Genomic DNA, 25,172 nt, shown 5'->3' with positions numbered 1-25,172 from the left:
GCCAAGTACGGTGAATATATTTAGCAAATCCTGTGCTCAGATCCATCAAAATTATTGCTGCCGCTTCTTACCCTGAAACAGCTTCTCCCTGCACCCCAAACCAAGGGTAATGTAGAGCAGGTTTAATCAGCCCAGGTTTCCCTTCTGGAAAAACATCTTATTCTGCACCCTTGTCTTGTTCTCTAGGACAACATATCAAACCACGAGCAACGAGAATGAAGAATCTGTTTTTTTACGGCTTTATTCTTTTTTTCCCTGTGAAAATGCAGGTCAAAACCATCAATTTCAAGAAATCACAGCTTTATAAAGTGTCATTTGTTCAATACGAGCTTGTCACTCCATCGCCTTCCCCCGCCAGCACTGCCCGTCCACATTGATTATCAGCTTCACATTCCTTTGCCAACCGTGATTTTGCCAGAAGTTTGGAAGGAGCTACACAAAAGCCATTTGTGTTCATCCTCCCCAACCCGAACTGGGGTTCTGTCCTAAAGACTCGTTATTATACACCATTCCAGCCAAATTTTAAGGTGGATCACAAAAAGCTTTCCCAGCTCTCTCTCCTGTTATTGCATGGCCAGCCCTGAGCTGGAAACTGGACTTCTTGTGCAAAAATGATCAGGCAAATGAAGAGGAATCTGTCCTGGCAGCAGGAGAGAGCCAAGAGACCCCAAAGCTGGTCGGTAGCACAGACAGGAAAACCCTGGTGATGCCCCCGAGAGGAGAACCACATCAGGACAGTAAGAAAGCACCGGTGGTTTGCGGCATGTGCCAAAGCGCCTTTCCCGTGCGGGCAGGATTGACACCAGAGTCCGGCTGGCATAGAAAATACGGATTAGGTGGAAATCTGTGGCCTCCCTTTTTCACTTGGGGTGGCAGCAAATTAGGAGTGAAGGTTCAGGACAAAACTGGCTAATGCTGGTGTGAGAGAACGGGAGAACGCGGCCACCTCCACCTACCCGCCACAGGCATTCCGGGCGCGCAAGGGTTTTCTGCCTTTCCCCCGCTCCCGCAGGCGGCCCGAGATGAGCGTTAATGCTATAGGTGAAGCGTAAAGCTGTAAACAGCGAGGGGGTTCTGCCGCGTCCCGCCCCGGTACCAACCCGTCCACCGCACGCCGGAGCGTTCCGCAGACGGCGGTGAAAGCCACGAGAGGCGGCGGCGGGGAAGGGAGCGGACCAGGCTCTTGGGTTGACACACCGTGCAGCCGCGCGGCACCGACGCGGCACCGACAGGCTCTTCTAGGAAACAACCAACAGGGTTTTCTCCTCCCGCCCCTCCGAGGAAGCCTGGGAAGGGGAACAGGCTGCGGGAGACAGATTGGTGCACTGAACGGGGCTCGGGAGCTGTTTGGATCCCTCCTGCTCCAAGACTATGATTCTCAGTAGTTTACGGCACCTGAAAGAAACTAAATCGAGCCAACCTACCCATTCCCCCCACTCCTTCCTGGCAGAGATGTGAATAACGTGTTAATTGTTTACCAAAAAGACTCTTAACGTGGCATTTCAGCTATAATTAGGTGTCTATTTTGGACAACATATTAAGTGCTTTAGAACAAAAAGTGCTATAAAAACTATACCCACAGTGGTGACAGGTTTAATATTCAAGAGTTCTGCTTTTTTGTTGCATCCCAACTTTAGTTTTCTCATTAGGCATCTCGCTGCCTAGTGCATCAAAACCAGCCGATGTTCAGGGAGACCAAAGGGAGCGTTGGTCCTCAAAAAGCGAGGCCTAAAGTATCGTTTTCTCCGGCTAAGCCAAGCTCACTTGAGAAAACTGCACATATTCCTGCCCCGTTGTGTCTCCCAGAACCAGCGCACATCCTACCTTGCTTTTTGGGAGCTGTTCCCTTGCCTGGCCTGGATGTCGATGGTCCCAGCTCAGAACGTGCAGCAGATCCAGCACCCTGAAGAGCCACAGCCCAGCAAGCGACCGGGATTCCCAGCTCTGAATGAGAACACCATCGCTCACGCCTCCCTCTGGTTCTGTTCTGGGTTGCAGACGGGCTGGCAACACCTGCCTGTCTGAATTCCACCCAAACAATTCACAAATCAGTAAAAAAAACCCCAAGTTCAAAGCTTAAGGCACTAGAGGCCCAGCTGCCCGGCCCACTCCTTTAGCACGTTTTGACAGAAGGGGAGCACACGAAGCCTTGTGCCGCGCTCTAAGTGCTGGTGAAGTCAGGCCGAGCCAACGCACCGCGCAGAACCGGGGCACCGAGTGGCCGGATTGACAGCTGGGAGTGAAGAGTTTGTCCGAGCTCGCCGTCCCTTCCCCACCCAGGGGACGCTGCCTGGACGGGACGGTCCCCGTGAAGTCCCGAGTCAGCGGTGGTGACAGAATGGAGGAAACAAACCCCCAGCAACACGGTCCCCTCCTTGTGCCCTCCCTGCAACGGCAATGCCAGAGCGAGACCAGCTCCTCGGTCACGGAGGGGACCTGGAGACGAGAGCTGCAAGCAAAGCTCTTTCTGGAAACACAAGTTCTTTTCTGATTCAAGAAGGAAGCGTCTTCGCGGAAGGGTGGGAGGTGAAACCAAGAACCCAGCTAGTTACCGCTGTCAATTTTCCCTGTGCAAACGGCTTGAGGTAGAGATGATGCTGCCCGAAGCCTACAGAGACGTTAACTTTTTCCTCCGGCTAGAAGGAAGTCAGCCAGCTCCCCTCGGCACAAACAACCGCAGCTGCACTCAGAATAACCAACCTCCTCCTTGGGACAAGCCCAACAACGACCACATTTACCTCGGGGGCTGAGACACACGGGAGTTCTCACCCCATCCCCTCTGCTCCTGAAAAGCACAACCGCATTCCTCTGAAAAGCAGGAATTTCCGCCCGCCGTTCTCAAGCTCAACCTAAAACTCACACCCAAAACAAGTAATTCCCACTGTTCCGGAGAACATCTAAGCTCAGGACATGTCTTAGAACTGGATCAGAACAGACAAGAGAAGTGAGGCCCGGGAGCAGCGAGCTGCTGAACCGCTATCCTACTTCAGCACAAAACACCAGCGACCGCGCTCGGTGCTCCACGGCAGGAGTGGTTGGAAGCTTTTGCAATTCCTTCTTTCGACAAGGTAAAAAAACCCCCTCCGAAACAGGAACGGCTTCACGGCCTGTTCTCCAGCTGCCCGTGCTTGACTCGCCACGTCCAGCTGACGCTGCAGTCGGGCGCGAGGGTGCACTGCAGCTCGATGCCGGAGTCGGGGACCTCCATGTCGTAGCGAACCGGCTGGCCCTCCTTGGTGACCAGGCTGAAAGCGGGGACCGGGATCTGTGAGGCAGAACAAACAGATCTGAGTGGCACTTCAGGTCTCTTTTAGAACATTATATCCCTCTATCAAACCCAACAAGTAGCTCCCCAAAGCGCAAAAAGCTCCTGGAGAGAGGCTTGTGCTTGGCAGGGGTATCTTTAACCTTCTCTTGTTAGAAAGTATCTCAGAAACTGGACCAGGCAGCGTCCACCCTGCGGCCAAAACGCATCACGCAGGGTTTCCACCACTGCTGGTGGCTGCTGAACTGGCGCTGTTTGCACCCTGCGAATTCCTGGTGATGCTTTGCTTTGTGATGTCTTAAGACCACCAAAGAGAACCTACAACGCGAAAAAGATTTTCTGGACTTCTGCAACCTCTTTGGAGACGATCACTGCGCTTTACAGGCCACAAACACGGCAGAGTTTCTTTCAGGGGTTGCCAAAGAGGCGCCCGGTGAGGTTTGCTGGAATCTGCCAACATCTCTTCCACCCTCAAACATTAGAGACATCACAGCACATTTCCCTCGGCTGATACAAAGAAGTCATACAGTGATTCTTCTTTAGGGAGAGGAGGAAGAATCTGTAGTCAAGAAGCACTTTTAAGCTGCAGCACAGAAGATGGAGATTCCTATGATCCCTACAACAATTAGCAACGATTATGATTGAGAAAACATCTGGTATCACGCTCAGGACAGCAGCACTGAAGTTATGCTGCTCAATGTGCCATTAAGGTCCCTGAATGGACTTTTTGGTCTCTGGTTTTAAAATGTTGTGAGGCTGTGTTATGGAAGAAATTAATTTGTGAACAAATATTGTAGCTAACCCCCAGGTTTGTGTCTCACCTGGCTGCTTATCCCAGTGGCAATGTCTCCCACCTTCGTCCTGTGGAAATCCCTGATGTGTAAATTTTCTCCACTTAGCAACTGGATCTGGATTTTCACTCCTGAAATGGGCAAGAAGTCATTAACTTGTGTTGTAGGCATAATGACTTCACAGCCCGATGCCAAAAACTGACGAGCAAGGCAGATACATCAGAAGAATTCATTTTCATCATTAAGCATCTAATTTATGTAGGTCTTTCACTGAGCACGGAGGCTTGCGGAAGACAACAGTGACTCAGAGCAGAGCTGGATTTAGCAAGAAAGCAGCTGAAGAGGTGTATTGATTTGCACAATGTGCCCTCAAAATTACTTTGTGGACATTTATGGTTATAAAACGTATATTCTTGCACATGGCAGTTGCATGAGGCAAGAAAAAGCTGAACCAGACTGTGTGTTCAGGAGCTTCTCTGGCTTTGCAAGACTACACAGACCTGAGTCCTGCCTATCTATGATTGGGGCCGGCTTGGCCTTTGGAGAACCCACGTGCTTTTAGGAGGGTCTGAAAACTAGACCTGACTGTTTATCCACCCTGGAGAAATTCAGACTCACCGTTGAAATAGCTGGGAGTGTCTGTGTGGCGGCTGCGGTTCAGCAGGTTGTTCCAACTGAAGCTCTGTCCGTCTGTCTGGCTGTTCCAGGAATGAATCCCAGAGCTCATCGTGTCCCTCAAGCTGTGAGAAGCCTTCATGGAGTTCTGCAGAAGTAAGCACAAGTTTGTCTAATGCTCCTAAAGAAAAGGAGCCTGCGTGAAATAAGCATTAAAATAACCTCAGGAGGACAAAAGTAGAAATATCCACAAGGATCTAGGCTGGGCCTTGAGTTATTTAACCATTTATCCATCATCTAGAAAAGGGGATGAGCAGCAATGCAACAGTTTGCAGACACTGTAGAATATTCTCAATAGTCAAATCAATAATCATCTGAAGGATCTGAAGGAGAAAAGAGGGCTCTATCGTACTGAGAGACAGGAGAATAAAGCATCAGATGAATTGTTAATGTCAATAAATGACAACGCACAGGAAAAACAGTTAACTGTACCTAAACAACTGCAGACCCTACTTCGCTGTACTGCTTGGAGACATCTGTTGTATCTTAGAGGCACAGAAGGTCAACCTGACAACATCAGCACAGTGGCAAGTACAAGTCAATAGTCTAATTAAATGTTAGGGTTGGGTATTGGCTAATTAGCTGTGTCAACAGCTGAACTACTGCACACAACGCTGCTCAATCCACCTCAAAAAGTGTTATAAGGCGGCAAAGAGGAATAGAAATAGGAAACAAAGACAATCACAGTCGAAGTGAGTCCTGCAGATGGCAGGCTACACAATTTTGGGCTCTGTGTCTTTGAAAACCACAACTGAAGGGCTCACGGCCTTCCCTGCTTTAAAAAGGCTTAGTCAGTGGTTTGCACTGCTATTCCCTGCCTTATGAATGCCGCAGTTAAAGCAAACATAATAAATTAAACTTAGTATTTAAGTAATTAAGACTATGTAAATCATTAGTACTAAGGGGTTAAAAGAAGTTCAGGAAGAACAGATCCATAGGCTGGGAATGAATATCCAGGAGCCGGGACTCTGTACTTCTGCCCTATTAGAATCATAGAATTATTTTGTTTGGAGAAGACCCTCAGGATTATCAATTCCAACCGTTCCCCACCCCTGGCACTGCCCCATGTCCTGAGAACCTCATGTCCGTCTGTCCAGCCCTCCAGGGATGGTGACTCCAGCACTGCCCTGGGCAGCCTGTTCCAATGCCCCACAGCCCTTTGGGGAAGAAATTGTTCCCACATCCAACCTCAACCTCCCCTGGCGCAACTTGAGGCCGTTTCCTCTGCTCCTGGCGCTTGTTCCTGGGGAGCAGAGCCCGACCCCCCTGGCTCCAAGCTCCTTTCAGGCAGTTCAGAGATCAGAAGGTCTCCCCTCAGCTCCTGTTCTCCAGCTGAACCCCCCAGGTCCCTCAGCCGCTCCATCACTCTTGTGCTCCAGCCCCTCACCAGCTCCGTTCCCTTCTCTCCACTCGCTCCAGCACCTCAAAGGTTTTCTTGGTGTGAGGGGCCCAGAACTGCCCCAGGATTGGCGGTTTGGCCTCCCCAGGTCCCAGCACAGGGACGGTCGCTGCCCTGGGCCTGCTGGCCACACCAGTGCTGGTACCAGCCAGGATCCTGTGGCCTCTTGGCCACCTGGGCACCCGCTGGCTCATGTTCAGCCGCTCTCACCAACACCCCCAGGGCCTTTTTCACCTTCCCCGAGCCTGCAGCATTCACAGAGTTGTTGCGACCCACATGCAGGACCTGGCACATGAGAAACTCCATGTATCCGTTGGCCCCAGTTTCCAGAGCTGGTTTCCCTGCCCCCCCCTGTCCCCAGTAACAGCAGACACTGACACTCACCTTCTCACTGGCATCTGACACAAACGGGCTGTCGATGCTGAGACATGAAAGCATTTGTTCTTGCTCTTCCAGTGAGTAAGGCTGTGAAAGGCTGTTCAAAAACAGTTCTGCAAGCAAAAGGAAAGAGAAGGAAGACATTTCCAGTGATTCCTTCCAGGCCTCCCTGCTCTGATCCCCGTTACCGCAATTAATACTCAAGGCTTCTTCAGCATCATCTAATGAACGTTGATATTAGTGTCTGCAAAACGCAGGGCACACAATTCCTCTGCTAAAGCGAGGCTATGGCCACCGCTGTGAAAATAGGGAAATTGAGCCAGAAAGGACAGATGAATTGTGCAATGACATGCAAAATGTCAGAGACACGATTAGCACCCAGAATTTCCCAGTTCTTGCCTATTTAGTCACCCCTCAGTCTTCCCTCCAGATCCATCCATATCATACCCAAGAAAAGGTCAAACCGATGCACTCAACTCTCGCAGTAACTTGCTCTGATAATATCCAGACCTGACGAGGCTGCTGGAGACCCAAAGCCATTTCAGAATGAATTTGCCCCTCAGCAACCCCTAAAATGCCATTTCTCAGTTCCATGACAACGGTTGCATTTCAAGACACTTTCTTCCTAACTTGAAGTTTTCAATTCATTTACAAAGACTAGAAAATATGGGTTAAAAGAAGTGAAATGTTGAGTTATGCTCCGGCAATGGAACTGCAATATTACTTCACTGATCTTCACACTGAACTTCCTGCTGGTTTTCAAATTGTGGATTGTTGCTGGTGATCAAATTCGTTCAGAGGGTGGATGAAAACCCTGACCGCTACCTTTGTGCCACATTTAATTGGTTAAGAACTACTAGTTTGGGTATTTTCAAGGAAAGCTGAGCAATTTGTGTAACAAGAGAGGAACTACAAATAAAACAACATCCAAGCTCAAACCCCAGAAACAACTGTCAAGAGGCCAAAAGAAAGCAGCCACATTTTTATCAGACTCTCAGGCACAAAGCCAGATTCCCCACGCGGCGCTTACCTATTTCCAGCTGCTGAAGCTCTTGTTCTGAAATGGTTGTTGCTCTCTCCACATGGCTGCAGCTCTTGAGGGGTAGAGGGGTGGAGGAGAGAGGCGGAGGGTCCCAGGTCTCAGGGAACTCCTTGCACGGGTTCCAAGGGGTTCTCTCCAGCTCCTCCCTTTGCTCTGGAGACGGTGGCGCTGGCAGGATGGGGCTCGCACAAGAAACTTTGCCTGGCAACTTTGGGTCAGAAGCACTCTCAGAAACTGGGCTCGCTGTGGGGGACAGGGACGTCTGTGGGTTGTTCTCTTTGTTCAGAGATAAATGGCGAGGCTCTCTGTATTCGCCTCTCCAGGGGCTTGTCACACCTCCCACTACAGAAACAAAAAGGAGACAAACATTATCAAATAAAGGAAAAAAAGCGGTGAAGTTTTCCTTCACAGTCAGAGTTTCTGAAGTGCATCCTGCTCTAAAACACTCGGCTTCTTCAAAGGACAAAACCAGATCAGCTCTGCTGTGTTACAGAACCTTTCAGCAGGATTAAGGTGAAATAAATTACAGAGAGGCTTAGAGGCAAGACCAGACCACAAGTATGAGTTACAGTTCAGGATGCAATAAACCTGCTTTTGGTTTTGCTGCCAAGCCCCAGCACACACCTTAACAACCCCCAGCACAACAAAAGAAAGAACACGTGACAGCACACAGGAAATGTTCATTTATTTGGGTGAGAAACACCCAGCTGTGGGTAAAAGCTTTTGACCCCAAAATACACATCAACGCTGAAGACTGTGTAAATGATAAACCGAACAGTAGAACATACTGGTATTTCCCATAGAATCGCTCTGACTTAACTGGCAACCAGCCACTTCACCAGTGTGGTCAAGAAGCTTTAGATACAGGATGTTTCTACCTTCTTCAAGTGCGACGCTGGTCTTAGTTTTCAGCTCAGACGCAGATGCTCTCTGAACAGGCTCTTTCTCCAGACCCATTTTAATAATCTCAGCAGTGAGAGGGTTGCAGGAAGGTGGAATTTCCCTCAGAGGAGGTGGCTCTTTAGCGATCTGTGTAACAAACAGGAAGCGAAAGAGGTTAGACCAGAGAGGCTACATTTGATTTCAGAAAGGTTCTTCCCACCCTGAGAGCGTTTCCAACTGAAATTACAGCATTAAATGAGAGACCTGAGCAGTAATTTTATTACAGCTGAACGGCTCAAAAGTCACACCCAAGTCATGAGTGGGATAGGAAAGAAACAGCCCCGGAGCACAAGTGTGATGGAGGGGCTGAGGGACCTGGGGGGTTCAGCTGGAGAACAGGAGCTGAGGGGAGACCTTCTGATCTCTGAACTGCCTGAAAGGAGCTTGGAGCCAGGGGGGTCGGGCTCTGCTCCCCAGGAACAAGCGCCAGGAGCAGAGGAAACGGCCTCAAGTTGCGCCAGGGGAGGTTGAGGTTGGATGTGGGAACAATTTCTTCCCCAAAGGGCTGTGGGGCATTGGAACAGGCTGCCCAGGGCAGTGCTGGAGTCACCATCCCTGGAGGGCTGGACAGACGGACATGAGGTTCTCAGGACATGGGGCAGTGCCAGGGGTGGGGGAACAGCTGGACTTGGTCATCTTAAAGGTCTTTTTCAACCAAAACAACTCTATGATTCTGTGATTCTATACACAGCAGTCTAAGAAGTATAAGAAACGAGCAGCTTCCAAAGGAAGGTTGGCATGATCTTAGATGTGACTATGAGCCAGCCTTCCTGAAATGCCTGCTCTCTCACCGCATATAATGAGACTCTACAGCCTTACCTGCCTTTTCCCGGAGATGCGCTGGGTCTCTTACCTTCAGGCAGAGCGGGTGGTTGTAGTACTGGGTCCAAGGGTGGCACCCGTTCAGCATGTGCAGCATCATGCAGCAGCTGCTCCACACGTCCACTTTGGAGTCACAGCGCTTTCCCATCACCACCTCCGGAGCCATGTGAGTCTCTGTGCCCGGCACGTAGTTCCCTAAAACCGTTCAGATGAAAACTCGCATGTAAACTAAACAATTGTCCCAACGCAAGGCAGCCTCCTTGTCTTTTTAGTTACAGGGAGAAACAAGTCACCTTATCCCAAAAAGCAGCATCGTGTGCTCTTAGAAGCTGTTCAAAGGCTACATCTCCATATCGGACCCATCCCATATACACAGGATACGTATTAAACTCCCCTTTCCAAGCAAATTTGGGAGGCAAAACACGAGGCTCTGTTGGTGAGCTCAGCATTAGAAAACATATCCTTCCAACAGCTGCATTAAAAACGCTGTAAGGTTTAACTGCCCAAAACTCAGTGAGGAATTTTGCATTGGTGGAAGTCAGGATTCCTTTTCTTCAGTGAGGTTACGTGACAAGCCAGAGTTAGATTTTTAAGTTTCGATGTGGTTTCTTGCAGCGACAAAACGCTGAATGCAGCACGCTGACATAATCTTACAAAAAACACAACAGCTTTCTAGACTGGGAGACGAGAATCACCTTCCAGCCCAAAGTTCGTTTTACATCACAGTAATATCAATAAATGTGACACTATGAGCAATGTTAGGTCCGGAAAATAGTTGCTTGCAAGTAAGCTGTATGTAAATGTTCAAAAAGAATGAGTCAGTAGCGCAATTCCTTAGAACAGCAGCAGAAAGTCCTCACCTGTGACCAAGCACTTCCCCAGGCCGTCGGGGTGCAGGTGAGCGGAGTGACCGAAGTCACACAGGAGAGCTCTGCTGCCGTCGTCAGACAAGAGCACGTTTTCCGCTGGCAACGAGAAGGTTTTAATTAGTCAGTCTCCTGGTCTCAGTGACCATAAGGTCACTGAGATGGAAGAAAAATAAGTCAAAAGCCCACAGAACTACACTTTTCTGAGCCCAAACCAAGGTCTGTTACTCCTATGGAGTATCACCGGCTTAAGCAAGTACACACCTATAATCATCTGTGCTTACAGGCTATAATTATCTGCCCTGGAGATTCCTCTACCCCAGTGGCGAGCAGCCTGGGGAAAGAGTCCGTCAGCCCCACCGGATGGCAGAAAGAAAGAAGTGACAAATATGACATGCTCAGCTGTTTAGAGCTGAGTTAAGCTCTAATCTCAAATGCAGAATTGAAAATCTAGTAAATAACCTTTTGCCACTCAGTAACTTCATCTCCAAGCAGTTTGCAGTAAGAAAACGGGAAGAACAAGGTACCTCAAGTACCATCCTACCTTTTACATCTCCATGGAGAATGTTTTGAGCATGAAGATACTCCAAGCCCTCTAAAGCCTGGCCCAAATAACTGAGGGCCCTGTCCTCCGGCAGGCAGCCGCTCTGTTTAATTAGCTGACCTAATGAGCCACCTAGAAAGGAATCCAGAGAGTCCACATTAGCTTATCTTTAAATTCATCCCAGCATCATCAGCGTTCCTTGTCGTTTCTGACGAAGAAATGAGAACTGCCAGGTCTGACAGCCCTTATCTTCCACATACAGGTCTGTTCCTTTTGGTTATTCCCCAAGTTCTTACCGCCCACAGAAACCACCCTCTTTGACGACGCCTTTTGCTTGGTGTCAGGTTAATGGTGTTGCTTTGCTACCCTGTGATCGTATCAGACACTTGTAGGTGCTACTGATCATCACCTTGATTCTTACTGTCTGTGTTTTCCATGGTCCTGCCTGGAAAAAGGAGCACCAGGCAACAGAAGGTTTGCTGATACGGTATCCCCTGCTCCAGTACAATGAGCTTTAGGTGCTGCTACGCAAAGAAATGTGAAAGCAAAAACCAGTAGGGGCTACACGTACCTATCCCGACCCACACAGGAATTAACACTAGGAACGCTCTGGATACACCAAAGAATTAACAGATTTAAAACTGGGGCAGGAGGAAGAGGAGATCAGTGTCCACTGCATCCAGCAGTGACCATGGTGTTCCCACTGCGCTTGTTCCCTTCTCACCCTCCATCAGCTTCATGAAGATGGTCACCCAAGGTCCCTCCTTCACCGCCCCGTACAAGGGGACGACGTTAGGGCTCGTTATTGCAGCACACGTCGTTAACTCCTCTGCGCGGAAGTGTTCCACTTGTACCTGGTGAAACAAAGAAGCACGGAGTGAATTTTGTGACTAATCTCGACAGAATTGTCCCTCCTCAATGTTTGGGGCGGAGTGTCCCACATTGTCTAATAGCAGAGGCACAGGGATAACCTTCGTTAACAGAAATTAGTGGGTGCAGAAATAAGTGGGAACACTCAGAGTGATGCTGAATGAGGACGACGAGAGTCGCCAAATCTTCAGTGTCTGAGTAAAGTGGAAGATTTGTCAAAAAAGATGCCAGGTTGTGATAACTCCAGCTTACAGCTGAGTACGGGTGATTTTCAGTGGGAAGGTAATTTAGGTCTCAATTAAGAAGATAATACTGACAACTCAAGCATTGTGCTTTCATGGAACAGGAAAAATATAAAGGATGATGCAGGGCTTGGCAAAAATAAAACTCCTCCCAAACAGGAGGGAATATGAAATAGGGCCACAAGCAGCAATCTACACCGTCACCTTTTTAGGTGCTACCGAGCCTGCGCAGGAAAACGGTTCAACAAAAACTCTATTCACTAAGTTCAGCCAAACAAAACACAACAAGAATTCGCTAAATACCAGAAGGAAAACATGACTCATTAAGATTCTGGTGGGAAAAGGATGGATGGTGTTTCTTCACTGTCAGCAATGCAACTAGAACTAGTTTTCTTTAATCTGAAGCATTCGGAGAGCAGGTGCCTGCAACACCAAAGGTGGTGAAAGGTCAGGTAGTGTCCTTGTGCTGACAGCATTAATTCCAGACACTTATTGATGTCACGTGAAATAAGAGTTCAACTCGCTTGTTAGAATTCACTGGGTTGAGTGGTGTATTTCTGATCTACAGAAGTATCCTTTGAAATCCTCCAGTAATTCGGAAAAGAGCGTAATAATTGACATTTCGAAAGACTTCAGCTTCTACTGATGTCTTTATCAGCACTGCCAGCCCTTCTTCCTGAACATACACCCCGCCACTAACAGCTAGTTCTGCGCATTGGCAAAATGGGTAATAAATATAACTAGTTACGCACTGTCAGAAAACAAGCTGGTCACGTTGCCACCAAATTCCCCGTCTAAAGGATGCAAAATAGAAAATAACATTCTACATATTTGTTTCTAAACAGCTTACAAATGCAATGGTTAAAAGCCGGGACAAGCTGCCTTAGTCTCACTACTGACATCTTCCCACTGGGCAACACAACAAGGTGGGACCAACGCACATGAGGAAAAGCAAACATTTTAAATTGAAAAACGCAAGTTCCAATTCTTTTTGCATATAGTATTTTTGTACTCGAGACAAACGCTTCCCACACACTTCTTGAAGTTTTCTATCGGAGTAACATCGGTTCACAGAGGTGATGAAACTATTCAAGCGTTAAGTTCAAACCAAACAGTTCACATTCTCATGATCTACTTGCGTTATCGTTCTGCCTTCGCCCCTGAGCTCCCCTACAAATCAATACCCCAATGCAAGTTCTATTCCACACTTCATCTGACAATGGTGTTATCTTGGTTTACAAGAGATTATTATGCCAACTTCTGGAAAAATCCACATCTTAGCTGTGCTGTAATGGAATCTCCTCATGTCAACACATCAGCACAACGTACAACACTCGAACAGAAGAAACCTCGCCCTGTTTTGAGCACCTACCACCCGTCTTATTTTTTCCCTACTTTCTTCCTTTTCCAGCAAACACCTGCCAGGCCACCACGTAACCTGATGTGTTTTAAGATGCCAACAGCCAAGCAGACAACTCACAGAGCCATTTCTCCTTTGCGGTCATTAGGAACGCACTGAATCTTTCTGAAATCTCAGCGCAAAACCCGAGATCCCTTGTTGCATGTTGCAAAGGCCAAATGAACTTATTTCTGGCTGCTAAACTGGACCCTCTGTGCACATCCAGGTTCTCCATCTGCTGCTTCTCTCTGTGCCATCACTTCGAGGCTTTCCCTTGGACGTAACCACCGCAGCACGGTAGCTGGAAGGAGACGACTTTTTCTCCGTACACCTTTTTGTGTCAGGATCCCCCCTTTCTCATAATTACCTTTTTGGCAGCACATTGAAACCCCGTCTGTTTGTCCTCTATTTTGTACACTTCTCCAAAAGAGCCGATGCCCAACGAACCGTGGCACTTGGTCCAGTGAACCTCTTCTCGGTACTCATAATCCACCGGCTTTAGTTTCTGCAAGTTAAAAACCAAAGAACAAGATGAAGCAAGGAAAGAAGCAACTGTTGAGGCCACATTTGCAGAAAAAGCCCCACAATAGATACTGCCACATCTCTAAAAAATCCCTGTACAAAGTTACTTCTGACACAAGCTTGAGATGAAACTATAGAGGAGGATCTAAGTGATTTCTGTGGGTTCTGTTTGATGTGAATTAGTGCACTCTGGTGTTGTAAAGAAATGCCACCAGTATTTGGATGGTTTTGCCGCTCCAAACTATTCCCTTCACATGCAGGGCATTACTACGAAGCTAAATCCTCCCAACAAGATTCACATGACTAAACGCAGACAACTATGCGTGAGCTAAATTTTTACAGTCAGTAGACTGAATTGTGTGTAGATCTCAGTGTAAACGAATTCAGGCAGGTAAGGAACCGCCTGAACCCCACCACCGACGCTGACAGGGTCACACTGATTCCAGCGAAGAGTCCTCCACGGTGGCGACAGAGAACTGAATTCAGAAGAAATGAATCATCCCTCTAAGATTTACAAGCGTTTGCTGCGCCCGAGTCCCGCGTACGGCGCGGGACGAGCTGCTGGCGTCCTACCAGAGGCAGCAGACGGGCTTTGTGCACCTTCCCGGTTTACACGGCCCTGGTTTCTGTCTGTGTCACACTCCGGGTCATCTACAGCCAATAAAATCTCGCAGCCCGTTCACCTGAACAGACTGGGTTCTTTCACAGACAGACAGAGACGTGTTTGAGGTCTGACTAAGCACAGAAACGCTCCTCGGAGACAAGCGTGCATATTTTGTGAATGAGCAAACAAATAAGAGCCACCGAGCTGAGACAGGGCTTTATAGCCTTCAAGAAACAAAAGCGCATCTTGAACTGACGGCCCTGAACTATATCAAGAACCACTCAGAAAATGCAGTTTTGTTACAGAAGCTGGTACGTGATGCAGATTGTGTTTTCTCTGCCTTGTGCGACACTAGTGTGCGCGGTCAGGTCACCTCAGTGAGCAGCACGCCTTCATTTCCATCCGCTTCGTGAAACTGTTCCTTCGGGTCCAGGCCTCCTCCTCTCCACGTCTTGGCTAGGCTGGCTAAATTTTGGGGTTCACCAAGACTCACGCTCCCCTTCAAGGCGTCTACCAAGTATTCTTCCACAGAAATCTTGTCTAAACTGTTTTTTATGGACTGGTTGACACACTTGGGGAAACTATACTCAGAGTTTAGGCCAGATAAGCGATGCTCGCTGTCTTGATAGACCTGGCCGTGGAAGTACGACTCCAGCACGTTGCGTTTCACGGCATGGAGAGGATTGTCCAGATGTGCGAAATGAGGGGGGATGATGTTGTAGGGAAAAGGATGGAGAGTTTCAGGCTGCGGAACGCTGTCCCTCTGATAGCGTCGTTTCCAAACATGGTTAAGGCACTGAATTGGGCTGATTAACTTGTGCAGTTCAGTTTTGTATTGGCTCCTCGGTGAATGGAGTTTGCCCGCGGACAGAGCTTTCTCAGGTTTCTCAAACGGCTCATAGACCAAGTCCTTGTTAAGTTCTGAAACCCAAAAATGGTTTCTGTAAAGAGTGTTTTCGTGTGATTCATCTTCCTAGAAAAGAAAACAAACCAGCTGAGCAGGAACCTCAATATAACCACCCAAAATTCAGCTGAGGATTGTTACGAATTCGCAGGGGTCTCACCAGTATGGAAGGGATTCTCACCTGGACGGGAATTGGGGTGCAGCTCTCTTGTTCTGGAGTCCTGGGACCTCTCCTGCCAGCAGCCACTGTTTGGATTTTCAGCTTGGACCTTTTCTTGTGCCGTTTCTTCCTGGCCTTGCCGCGGTGCCGCCCTCGCCAGCAGGTAGGTGCCATCTTCCCCTCCGTCGCGTGGGCCACATTGTTGGGGATTTGATCGAGACTGTCCGATCGGCTGTTGGAAACCAAAATGCACCAAGTCTTTTAGATCTGGCAGCGCAAGCACACTCCCAGTTAACAACGATGACCAACGCAACGAGAATCAGCAATTCTGCCTTCTGAGGCTTAAAAAATAGAGAATGACAGCGTCACTTCTTGCCTTCTAAAATTTGTCAATTCAATATCGAGGCACGGTAGCAGATCTGGCATTGTAAGAAGGAAATATTGGGGGTATGTGGGAGAAGCAAAGCAGCACATCTCCCACTGTTTGCAAATTCTGCAAGGAACGGCAAGAGGGAAAAGCGCTGAATGTCTGTGATTTATAGTGAACACAGAGATTAGGTATAAATACAATCCATTTTTTTAAATTGTTGAAATTAATACAAGTGCTCCTAATATAAATGGCTGCTCTGCTTGGAAGAACAATAGGCTTTGCACCAAAGGGATGACTAAGTGCACTCAAATAAAATACCTTCAAAAAGCCAAAACGTTCTGGCGTGTAACGCTCAATACTCAGATATGATTTCTAGGAACACACACAGACACAAACCAGCGCTGGCCAGTGTACCAACCGGGGCTGCACAAACAGATGCAACCCTCCAGAGGAACTTTTACCTGCAGTTATTCAATGCCAGTCATAGCAGTTTGATTTATTTTAATCAATTTGTAAGAAAAAAGTAGGATATTTGATCTTCAAATGAAGAAATAGTAATTGTTTTCTTGATCCGTACAATATATCATCTGGCAGCACCTTATTCTATACCCCAGTCACCCACTTCAGAGGGCGTTGGAGCTGCTTAATAAAGCTCCAGCGCTTCATAAAGCTCCAACAGAGCACAGATTCTTCAGGAAGAAAAAGCGACTTCAGAACAGCAAGTCCCAGGCCTCCATTTTTCCATCTCGACTGTTACTCCCACTTTACCCATTTCAGCTTCTCTTCATAACTCTATTTCTGCTGCTGATGCTGTAATTGAGCAAAGGTTCTCCTGTTTATCCTCCCCAGAAACACAACAGTTCATTTTTCTCAGGACTACTAGTGCCAGCCTCAATTTCCCACCACCATGGTGTAACATGATTTCAAAAGCATCAGGACAGCTCAGTTAAAAAAGGACAGAAAACTTTCCTTTGGACCCTTCTCCTTCAAGCCCAAGAACTTACTCATTCATTTTACAACTTGACAATGCAGAAATCGAGGCAGATTGACAGGCATTGACAATAAGATCATGCAAGGTGTTTGTGCTTAAACTTAGATTTTTCTCCTAATACAAAAAGGTTTTGCTGAAGATGTTTTGGGGAAAGACAAAACTCTTGCAGAGCCTCAGACAGAAAAGTTAATTTAAAGGAGTGCTTTAAAGTAAGCACCCAGAACAAGAGTGATGTGGAACACACCAGCACACACGATGGTGAAGGTGGGTGTTGATGTTGAGGGGTCTCTCACCTGTAACGCTTACTGTGAGCAATAAAGGATCTCTCTGACAACGTGGGGCTGAACTCCTGACTGTTTTCACCTGTGTGAAAGAAAGCAGGATCATCACATGTCTTTGGTAGCAGGCAAAGTAACAACCGGACTAAGAAACAACTCTACCGACTTGCTAAACCAGTGATTCAGAGAAATCACCACACAGTCGCACCACATCACACGCACTCCATTGTTCCTCCTCGGACAGCTCCCAGCGCTGCAACCGCCTCGTCTCCCACCGGACAGTGTTATTTTGTTCTTCTTCTCTTCCCCCCATTCTTCAAAACACCCAAGACCAGCTGTCCCAGAAGGACAGAGATTTAGAGTCCAAGCACCAACGGCCCTTCTGTTATTTATGCTTTACTCAGTGGATGCTGCCACATTATTAGAAGATTTCATGAGCTTCCTAAATAGAGCCTGGGATGTGTCACCAGCTCCACCCCGCTCAGGCTTACAAATAGATTTTGTCTCAGCTCTCCAGGAGTGTGAAGCGAGTGAAATCTCATCCCGCCCTTACACATTCCTTTTTCTCAATGAAGAGTAGACCGGCCCGCTACTTACATTCTGCTTGGGCAATAATAGAAATGGATGCACAGCCTCCTTCTGTTTCTTCTTTTGCTGTTCCTTTGGTGATGACATCATTCAGGATTTTCCACTGACTGTGAAAGATGACCTTCTTTGAATCTTCTACTTTGCAAACGCTGCTCTGCTTCTCACTCACTGTCTCATTCAGCCCCTTCGTAGCTGTGAGCTCCTTCTTGTGCTTGACGGCTGCATCGGGAGCTCCTTGGCATGTAATTCCCATCACTGCCATTTCACAGGTTCAGAGAGTCACTAAAGGCAAAAGAAATCAAAGCAACACACTTGTCAAAATACTGAACTTCACAGGTCGAAGCAGCTTCAGGTTCCTGAGAAATAGGAGGTTGCTGAAGGTACCAAATTATCAAATTATTTAAACCAAATCAAGGTCCTTCCCAAATTCTGAGCTGAAAAAGACCCCCAGCTCTCCATCCCTGACCAGCACCATGGAATAATTAACATTATTGTCAGTACTAAAAATATAAGACCACACAGTTTTCAAAGGGAAATTTATTTCCTGGTATATTCCCTTAGCTTAAATACAAACAGTGAAACTATACAGAAGAGGGAACTTGTGTATCACTAAACAGGAAGAATATTCCCCCCAAAAACGGGAAAAAGAGAAGAGACAAAATATTTTCTCCTAGAGTGCACCAAGGAGAAATGACATTGTGCTCTCACGACACATCAAATGGCCATAAAATCCTGCTAATTGCTTTCTTCCTTGTACCCAGCCACCCTCAAATCCATGTCTTGTTTCTCCTTCCCTCGAACAAGGCTCAGCAATCAGCCTGCCCATCCGTAACTCCTCCCTCCATCACCAACAGCTTCTGAAACTTGCTCAAGCCTGAGAAAAAAGCAGAGCTCTTATGGCATATCCGATTAAAGCAAGTCGGTGTCGGACAGAGGACAGCGACGGGGCTGGAAAAGATGATTTTCTCCGCCTGGCAGCAGCTGGCGAGTCAATCAGCGCGGGCTGCGAGATGACCAGTTAGCGCCAATGTAGCTCCCAACGAGTCCCAGCACATGGCAGATCTCGGAGGACGGTGGAAGGGAGCCAGGCTGGGAAGGGAGAAGCACAAAGCAGCAGGGAAGCAAAGCACTGCGGTGTATCGTGGGGTGGAAACCAGGAAAGAGTAGGGTTAGGAGTTCCCTACAACCAGACTGAACACCAGCCAACGTGAAATACGGGTTTGGTTTAGCCTCTTAGCCCCTCAGCTGGGCTTTCCGAAAAGTTAAAATATAATTGTTTTCTTTTAAGCCAGAATATGTTCTACTGCCCCTTAACTGTGGGGGTCAATTCCTCTCACAGCACAAGTGCAAAATCTTAAAATGAACGTTTCCATCATTAAATAACACATGAAAACTCAGAAATCTTAGCAAACGTACAGGTGTTAAGTACCACGAACCCAAGATAAGATGAGAAGGAGGGATGTCTGAATGGAGACCAGCAAAAATAAGATCTCAGAACTATTACAGGAGCATTTCTTCAAGGCTCATCAGTTTAAATCTGCACCAGGGATTTCCATTTCCTTTTCCTTTCCTTTTCCTTTCCTTTCCTTTTCCTTTCCTTCTTCTCTTCTCTTCTCTCCTCTCTTCTCTCCTCTCTTCTCTCCTCTCTTCTCTCCTCTTCTCTTCCTACCCCCCCCCAAATAACTGCCTGGGACAAAAGGCTCCTGGCAACACAGAGATCAACCAGAAAAATGGCAAAATTACTGTGTGCTCTGTGCCTAAAGTGCCACCAAGGAAAGGGGACAGGAGCCAAGTGCCCGAACCTTGGTGCAAAGTGTAAATGAGTCACCTAACAACCTGGCAGGTATACAAGGCAAGTCAACAATGACCACATTCAGCGGCTAAACAGAGAACAGCTGCTGTGCAAAAGAAGTGCTGATGACAGTATCCCACTCATTACGCCCGTCCTGCTCCCTTCTCTGCTGAAATTATGTCAAATCTCAGCGCTGTAAAATAATCCCTTGGAGCAGCAGAAAGAGAGCTGCCAGATGACTAATCCAAGCCACCAGTGACCAAACCGGCAAGTTCAGAGCTATTTTTATACTCACTCTCTCCTGATTTGCATTAACTCTGTCTCTCCTTGCCCTTTCCTCACCTTCAAGGACCTTCAAGGTCCACAGCGCAAACCCTCCCTCGTTGCCAAAAACCACGTAATTCTACAAGTCACTCCTCAGCTTAGTTACAAGGCAACAGAGGGAGGGGAGAAGCAAAATTGCAAGTCCTTGTCGCTCTCTGAAATGGAACAGAATAACACGGAAACATTACCGAGGTTAAAGTCAACAAAGTACATACCTCACTGGCTGACTGAAATAAAATAAAAGTAAGAGGTAGTTATTGTAAGCAATGTCCTCTAACACAGCAGCCGGCAGCGCTCAGACAGCTTAATGTGTGACTCAGGTCTACAAGGCTGTGTAGGCACAGAAGCTGCAAGCCCAGCCCAGTTTAACTGTTGCCGCACAATCTTCAGGTCCTTATCAGGAGCAAAACCCCAACTATTTACATGGTACATACAACAAGGCGTAGCTGGCAGAAGCTGTGATGAAAAAAATAAAATCAGAGCTTTTAAATCATTTTTGAAGCACAACTTCTCTTGAAGCTACTGAACCGGCGAGACTCATCTCTGTGTGATTGAAAGGGGCGGCAATCCGGTGAGGTGCGAAGTATTTGTAAACCCTGTTATTTTGGCTGGAGGTGCTCCATCTCTCAGGCCCAGGCCCCATGTGCAGCCCCTCTCAGAGAAGCTTTGATGAAAAGGAGGCTTGGAAGCCCCCAACAGTACCTGAGGATCCACGGCAAGACCACTAAGAACAGGATTCACCCACATGAGACGCACTGGAGCTGCGGTTTCGGGTGCCGATTTACTCGCTGCCGCTCCAGGATGAGCACAGCTTCCTGTACAGACACCACTTATGTATGTGCAACACGAGGAGCTGCAAGTTCTTGAGCCGGAGGATGGTTGTTTCATACCCCAAACTGCTCCTCTGGTTTTCAAAATCTCCTCTCCCTCGTCTAAGTCACTTAGAGTCAACTGTAATTCTTGATTTCAATATCCCCGACTTTCTTCCTTCCGCAGACGTGTGTATGGGCTCATTATTTTCAGGGAAGAAAGGGGAAGTCGGGTAATGATGCAGTAGATAAAAGTGAATACTACACCCCTAACCCACAATGGGATTTTGCTAGCAGAGCTAAAAACTACTCGCTCCTTATCTTCACTAAGGTTTTACACTCACCTCTGGTTAACTAATGTTAGTTCTCACTGCTGTAAAAAAGAAAGTGCGTTTTTACAGAACGAAAGCCAAACACGGTATCAGTTGTGCTGTGGTGGCACCGGCAACTCCTCCCTCAAAGAACGTCTGTGCTCCTGTGAGAAATCAATACACTGGATAAGGTCACCTGAGACCTGCAGGGAGTCAGAATTATTAATATGAGAGAGAACCATGTGCTTTCTGCTCCTGTAAAACCTCCTGCACCCTTCTCTAAACAAGTCACTGTTCACCCTCTTCAGCTCTTCCATCTCAACTGGAAGCTGTTTGTAGCATGGACCTTAAAAGAATATTTCTGTGTTTCACAAATTACTATGTATATAGAAAGAGAGACTTGTAGATGGAAACAGTCAAGTGAACACTTCTCCAGCACACCGTAATATGGGATCCTGCCTGGGTCAAATCCACCCTGCCAATGGCTTTTTGGAGAATTTCAGTTAATGTTTTGTGGATTTGGTTAAAAAAAGGCTTGGGAAAGGACTTTAAAACATACATAAGGCTTCATAAGTCGGCTTCAACATATGCAGATTTCTTCTAGTCTGAGTGTGAATGTTCATCTGCAGTTTCAAATTGACATTTAGTTTGCAAAAGAAAAGAATTATGTTGTCTCGGTGAGGTTTCCCACTTCCTTATTGAGAAGAGTTTTATGAACAATGCATTATCTTAGGTAAGCCTCCTCTCCTGCAGCTGCTACCGGGTTATTAAAACAACACAACGAGGCTTTTGGCAATGTTGCTGTGCTGACCACGACAGCAAAGCAGCAGCTGGGAAGAGCCAGGAATTAATGCATCACTAGAGGAGGGAATGGCAAATGAAAAGAAGAACATGCAAAGTTTGGGGACCTTCCCATCCCAACAACTGTCAGTCAGTATTTGGGAACGTGCCTGCAGCCAAAAGAACCTGCCTGGAGTATGAGCTACAAAATTATCACACAAAGACATCAAACCTTATCAAAACCAGCTGTTTGACCAAAGCAAAAGAGATGACACTTGTTGAAATAAATGAATCACACTAAAGAGCTGGTTTGGGGCCCAAGGAGTCGATATATATATGGACAAGCCCTTCAAACCTCAGGCAGCACTTCTCTCTGTCCCGGCCTCCTCGCCATTGCCCGTCTCTGCTTGGATGCGATCGATGAGCTTCCTTGCCCGACCACGTTTCAGATGGAACTGAAATTAAGACAGTTCCGTTTTTGGCCGTGTCAGTTTAAGGCATATTATTGTAGCATGGGCCTGGAGTGGTTATTTAAACAAGCTGTCAGCGAGGGAGAAGTTTCAATTTGTGTCAGAAGGGACTTAAAAAAAGTTGTAGCACTCAACACACAACCCTACCTTAAAACACACTTAATGTGATTTAAAGGTAGCGTGTTTAAGAGGAGGAGAAAAAATACTTCCCTTGTGTATCTAAGAGTTCCAAAGTAAAAATAAATAGAATGCCTGACTGATTAAAATACTGGTGAGTCAGATCAGCAGTTGCTATTCCAGGATGCTTCACCTCCTCTTCTTTAACCAGTCGCCTGCCCAAGGGGCTCCTGCAGAATTGTGTCTGGTTCCCCTCGGTCTCTCAAGCGCTGCTGCAGCCAGGTCTACCCGAACATCGCCAGGTAAAGCTAAACCTTCCGCCCAAACCACCACTAACACTGCCTACTCGAAGGATTTCCCTATCAGCCTCGTCTTTATGAGCAAGTTGCGTTACAAATGATAATAAGTACGTAAACATGTTCTTTAAAGTGGTCGGATAGTAAATACTTCAGAATCCCATTTGGCTGTTTGTGCTGCTTACTGTAAACACCACGATAATGAGCTTCAACTGCTTTTTTAGTTGCCAGACAGCAGTATATTGCAATAGTTTGGTTATAAAGCCTGTACAAAAAAATTTGACAGAGTTTAACCGCCAGCAGACTTTCTCAAAGTATCTAAACACACCTATCTTCATTTCCTCAAGTACCAGCTGGAGTACAACTCACCCCTTAACAATCCTTTCCATGTTCTTGAACCAAGATACGGCACAATACCATCCACCCAGAGTTTATAAACATGGTCGCAACCCCATTCATTCAGAGAAGCGGCTCATTTTTCCAAACTGCAAACAAGCAGAACAAAAACCAACAGAACAAACTTCAACCTGACAGGGCTTTGCTTCCAAGCCTGGCTTAGCTGTTCTCACACAGGCTTTTAGGACTCTGCCTAACAACCTCCTGAATTTTAAGACCCACTTAACAAGATGATATAATAAAGCACCTCAATAGCCAACTTCCAACAATAACCCCAAACACTCATTAAACTCAACTCTGTCCAAGCGGGCAGGACTGAGTTTTCACCAGTTATTCCAAATCAGCTTGAAATTTTCAATGACATTTACAAACTGCCACGCAAGGCTACAAGAAACAGGCTGAAATTCTAGGCAAAACCAAAAATTTAGTTAAATTTAGTCCAGACAGAAGCATTTCTATGCAATTTTAATTGATGATTTGTCCTGCAAATTCAATTATGAAGGTTTTACACTACAAAGTAGAAATATGAGCTGCTCAGAGTAGTTTCTAATGCCCATCCTGAGCAAACTCCCATGAGACAAACTCTCTTATTAACTGCAGCAGAGAACTGCCTTTTAGACAAGACAAGGTCCATATTCTTCAGGGCCCTGATGCCACTAAATCGTAATCAGCAAAGCCCAGTTCCTAGCGACTAGCCCCACTAGTCCCTCCTTCTGGTCCCCCAAGCATCCTCCTGGTCTCCCTTCCTCAGTATTTCCACCCTCCTTCCTAACTCAGGTCTCTTTTACTTCAAACCAGCTGCTCTTCCTGGAAATTGGCATTTTTTGTGTCTTCCAGACCCCTCTGTCTGCACCAACAGATCTGAATGACACTTGACAGCAAACTTCCAAAGTTGAAGAGGCAGCACGGTCACATTTGTCTCCTTCCCTTCAGCAGCCAGAGTAAGAATTAGGCACCGCATCATCGTTAGAACAAAAGCTCAGCTCTACCTTCTCATATTTAACACTAAAATATGGTTCAGGGCAGACGCTGGCAAAGTTCATCAACTCCAGGGATGTCGGATCAGGTCCCACAGATCCTCTACGGTTTTTGGTTGTTATGAGTTTGTTTGTTACGCTCCTTCTTCACAGCACGCCGGACAAAGAATCACTCTCTTATAGCAGTTAAAATTTAATAGTTAATAGCAAATGAGTCATTCCACAGGAATCTAGTGGCTGTGCCAGTTACAGATTTTAACTCACTAAAATGCAATAAAGCAGCACACTACAGACACATATTTCAAAGCCCGATTCTATTATTCTTATCACTAAAGTCACAGTAAAGAAGGCGCAAGTTATTACTCATAAAAGAGTTCAGAAAGCCGGCTGAAAAAGAAATTTAGACGTTGTTTATGGATGCTGGTTTCAGATTGCTGCTTCTTACATGTGCAAAGCCCTGAACACATGTTTCTAATGTAACCGATTAAAGTAGACAGGAAGCATCTGAGATCAACCACAGCAGCGACTTATTAATCAGCAAAGAAACATTTTCACCATTCGCCAGAAAAAGAAAAAAGAAGACGCGTCAAAGAGAAGCGCCGAACGTGCGAGGGGAGCAGAGGCAGTTTAACCGAACTCCTGATCTTATTCAGTTGGATATTTTGAAGAGTTGAGCTCAGGGCTGCCCTGTCCCCGCTCGCAGCGCCCACCGCCCCGCGCTCACCTCAGCGTGCGGCCGCTGCTCCGGGAACCGGGGAGCGGAGCTTCCGAGCGGCCAACGGGCACCTGGGCTCCGGAACAGAACCGCGGAGATGGGCTGGGTGTCTGCGGAGAAGCGAGTGCGGAGGAGAGTGGCCCGTTAGCCCGCGGGTCCCGCTCAGCGCTCCCCGCTGCTCCCGAGGCCCTTCCCGGCTCCCTCACGCTCCTCACTGAGGCGGCCGCGGAAGCAGCGGCGGCACCGGGCGCCCTCAGGCCCTATGGGACCGATGCGCTCCGCGGCTGCTTGAACGGAACACCGACCCCCGCCCCCTGGATCCCGTCCCCGCAGTACCCCGGGCACAGCCCCGCTCCGCGCCCCCCGAGCGGCCGCACCTACCCCGGCGGCCCCGCACGGCCCCGCACGACGCGGCTCTTCAGCGGCGCCCGCTCACTGACAGGCGGCGGCCAGCCCGGCCCCGCCCTCCCGCCGCCGCGCAGCCAATCACCGCCCCGTTGCGCCGCGTGACGGCGCCCCGCTCCCGCCCACGC

The 25,172-nt window shown here is 47.6% G+C and overlaps 1 protein-coding gene across 3 annotated transcripts; it reads right to left on the bottom strand.

The window, feature by feature from the left end:
• Nucleotides 1–223: 223 nt before the first annotated feature.
• Nucleotides 224–25,159, bottom strand: MAP3K14 (mitogen-activated protein kinase kinase kinase 14). 3 transcript variants are annotated; one of them, XM_065039825.1, is made up of 17 exons: nt 25,021–25,159; nt 24,649–24,749; nt 17,662–17,934; nt 17,080–17,149; nt 15,447–15,657; nt 14,735–15,334; nt 13,603–13,740; nt 11,449–11,578; nt 10,725–10,856; nt 10,175–10,279; nt 9,346–9,509; nt 8,429–8,579; nt 7,539–7,892; nt 6,515–6,621; nt 4,675–4,819; nt 4,087–4,187; nt 224–3,265 (listed from the first exon to the last, which is right to left on the bottom strand). In XM_065039825.1, exons 3-17 carry the CDS (start codon nt 17,912–17,914, stop codon nt 3,101–3,103), a joined length of 2,826 nt encoding a protein of 941 aa, XP_064895897.1. In that variant the 5' UTR covers nt 17,915–17,934; nt 24,649–24,749; nt 25,021–25,159; the 3' UTR covers nt 224–3,100. The 3 variants fall into 3 exon arrangements, with proteins under 3 accessions (XP_064895897.1, XP_064895898.1, XP_064895899.1); XM_065039826.1 differs by having other exon boundaries at nt 25,017–25,038; XM_065039827.1 differs by lacking the exon at nt 24,649–24,749 and having other exon boundaries at nt 25,021–25,120.
• Between the last annotated feature and the right edge of the window lie 13 nt (nt 25,160–25,172).

This window comes from Columba livia, chromosome 23 (genome assembly GCF_036013475.1).
Source record: "Columba livia isolate bColLiv1 breed racing homer chromosome 23, bColLiv1.pat.W.v2, whole genome shotgun sequence".
NCBI lineage: Eukaryota > Metazoa > Chordata > Aves > Columbiformes > Columbidae > Columba > Columba livia.
The sequence above is the reverse complement of the archived record's forward strand: the minus strand, read 5'-3'. Positions and strand labels throughout refer to the sequence as shown.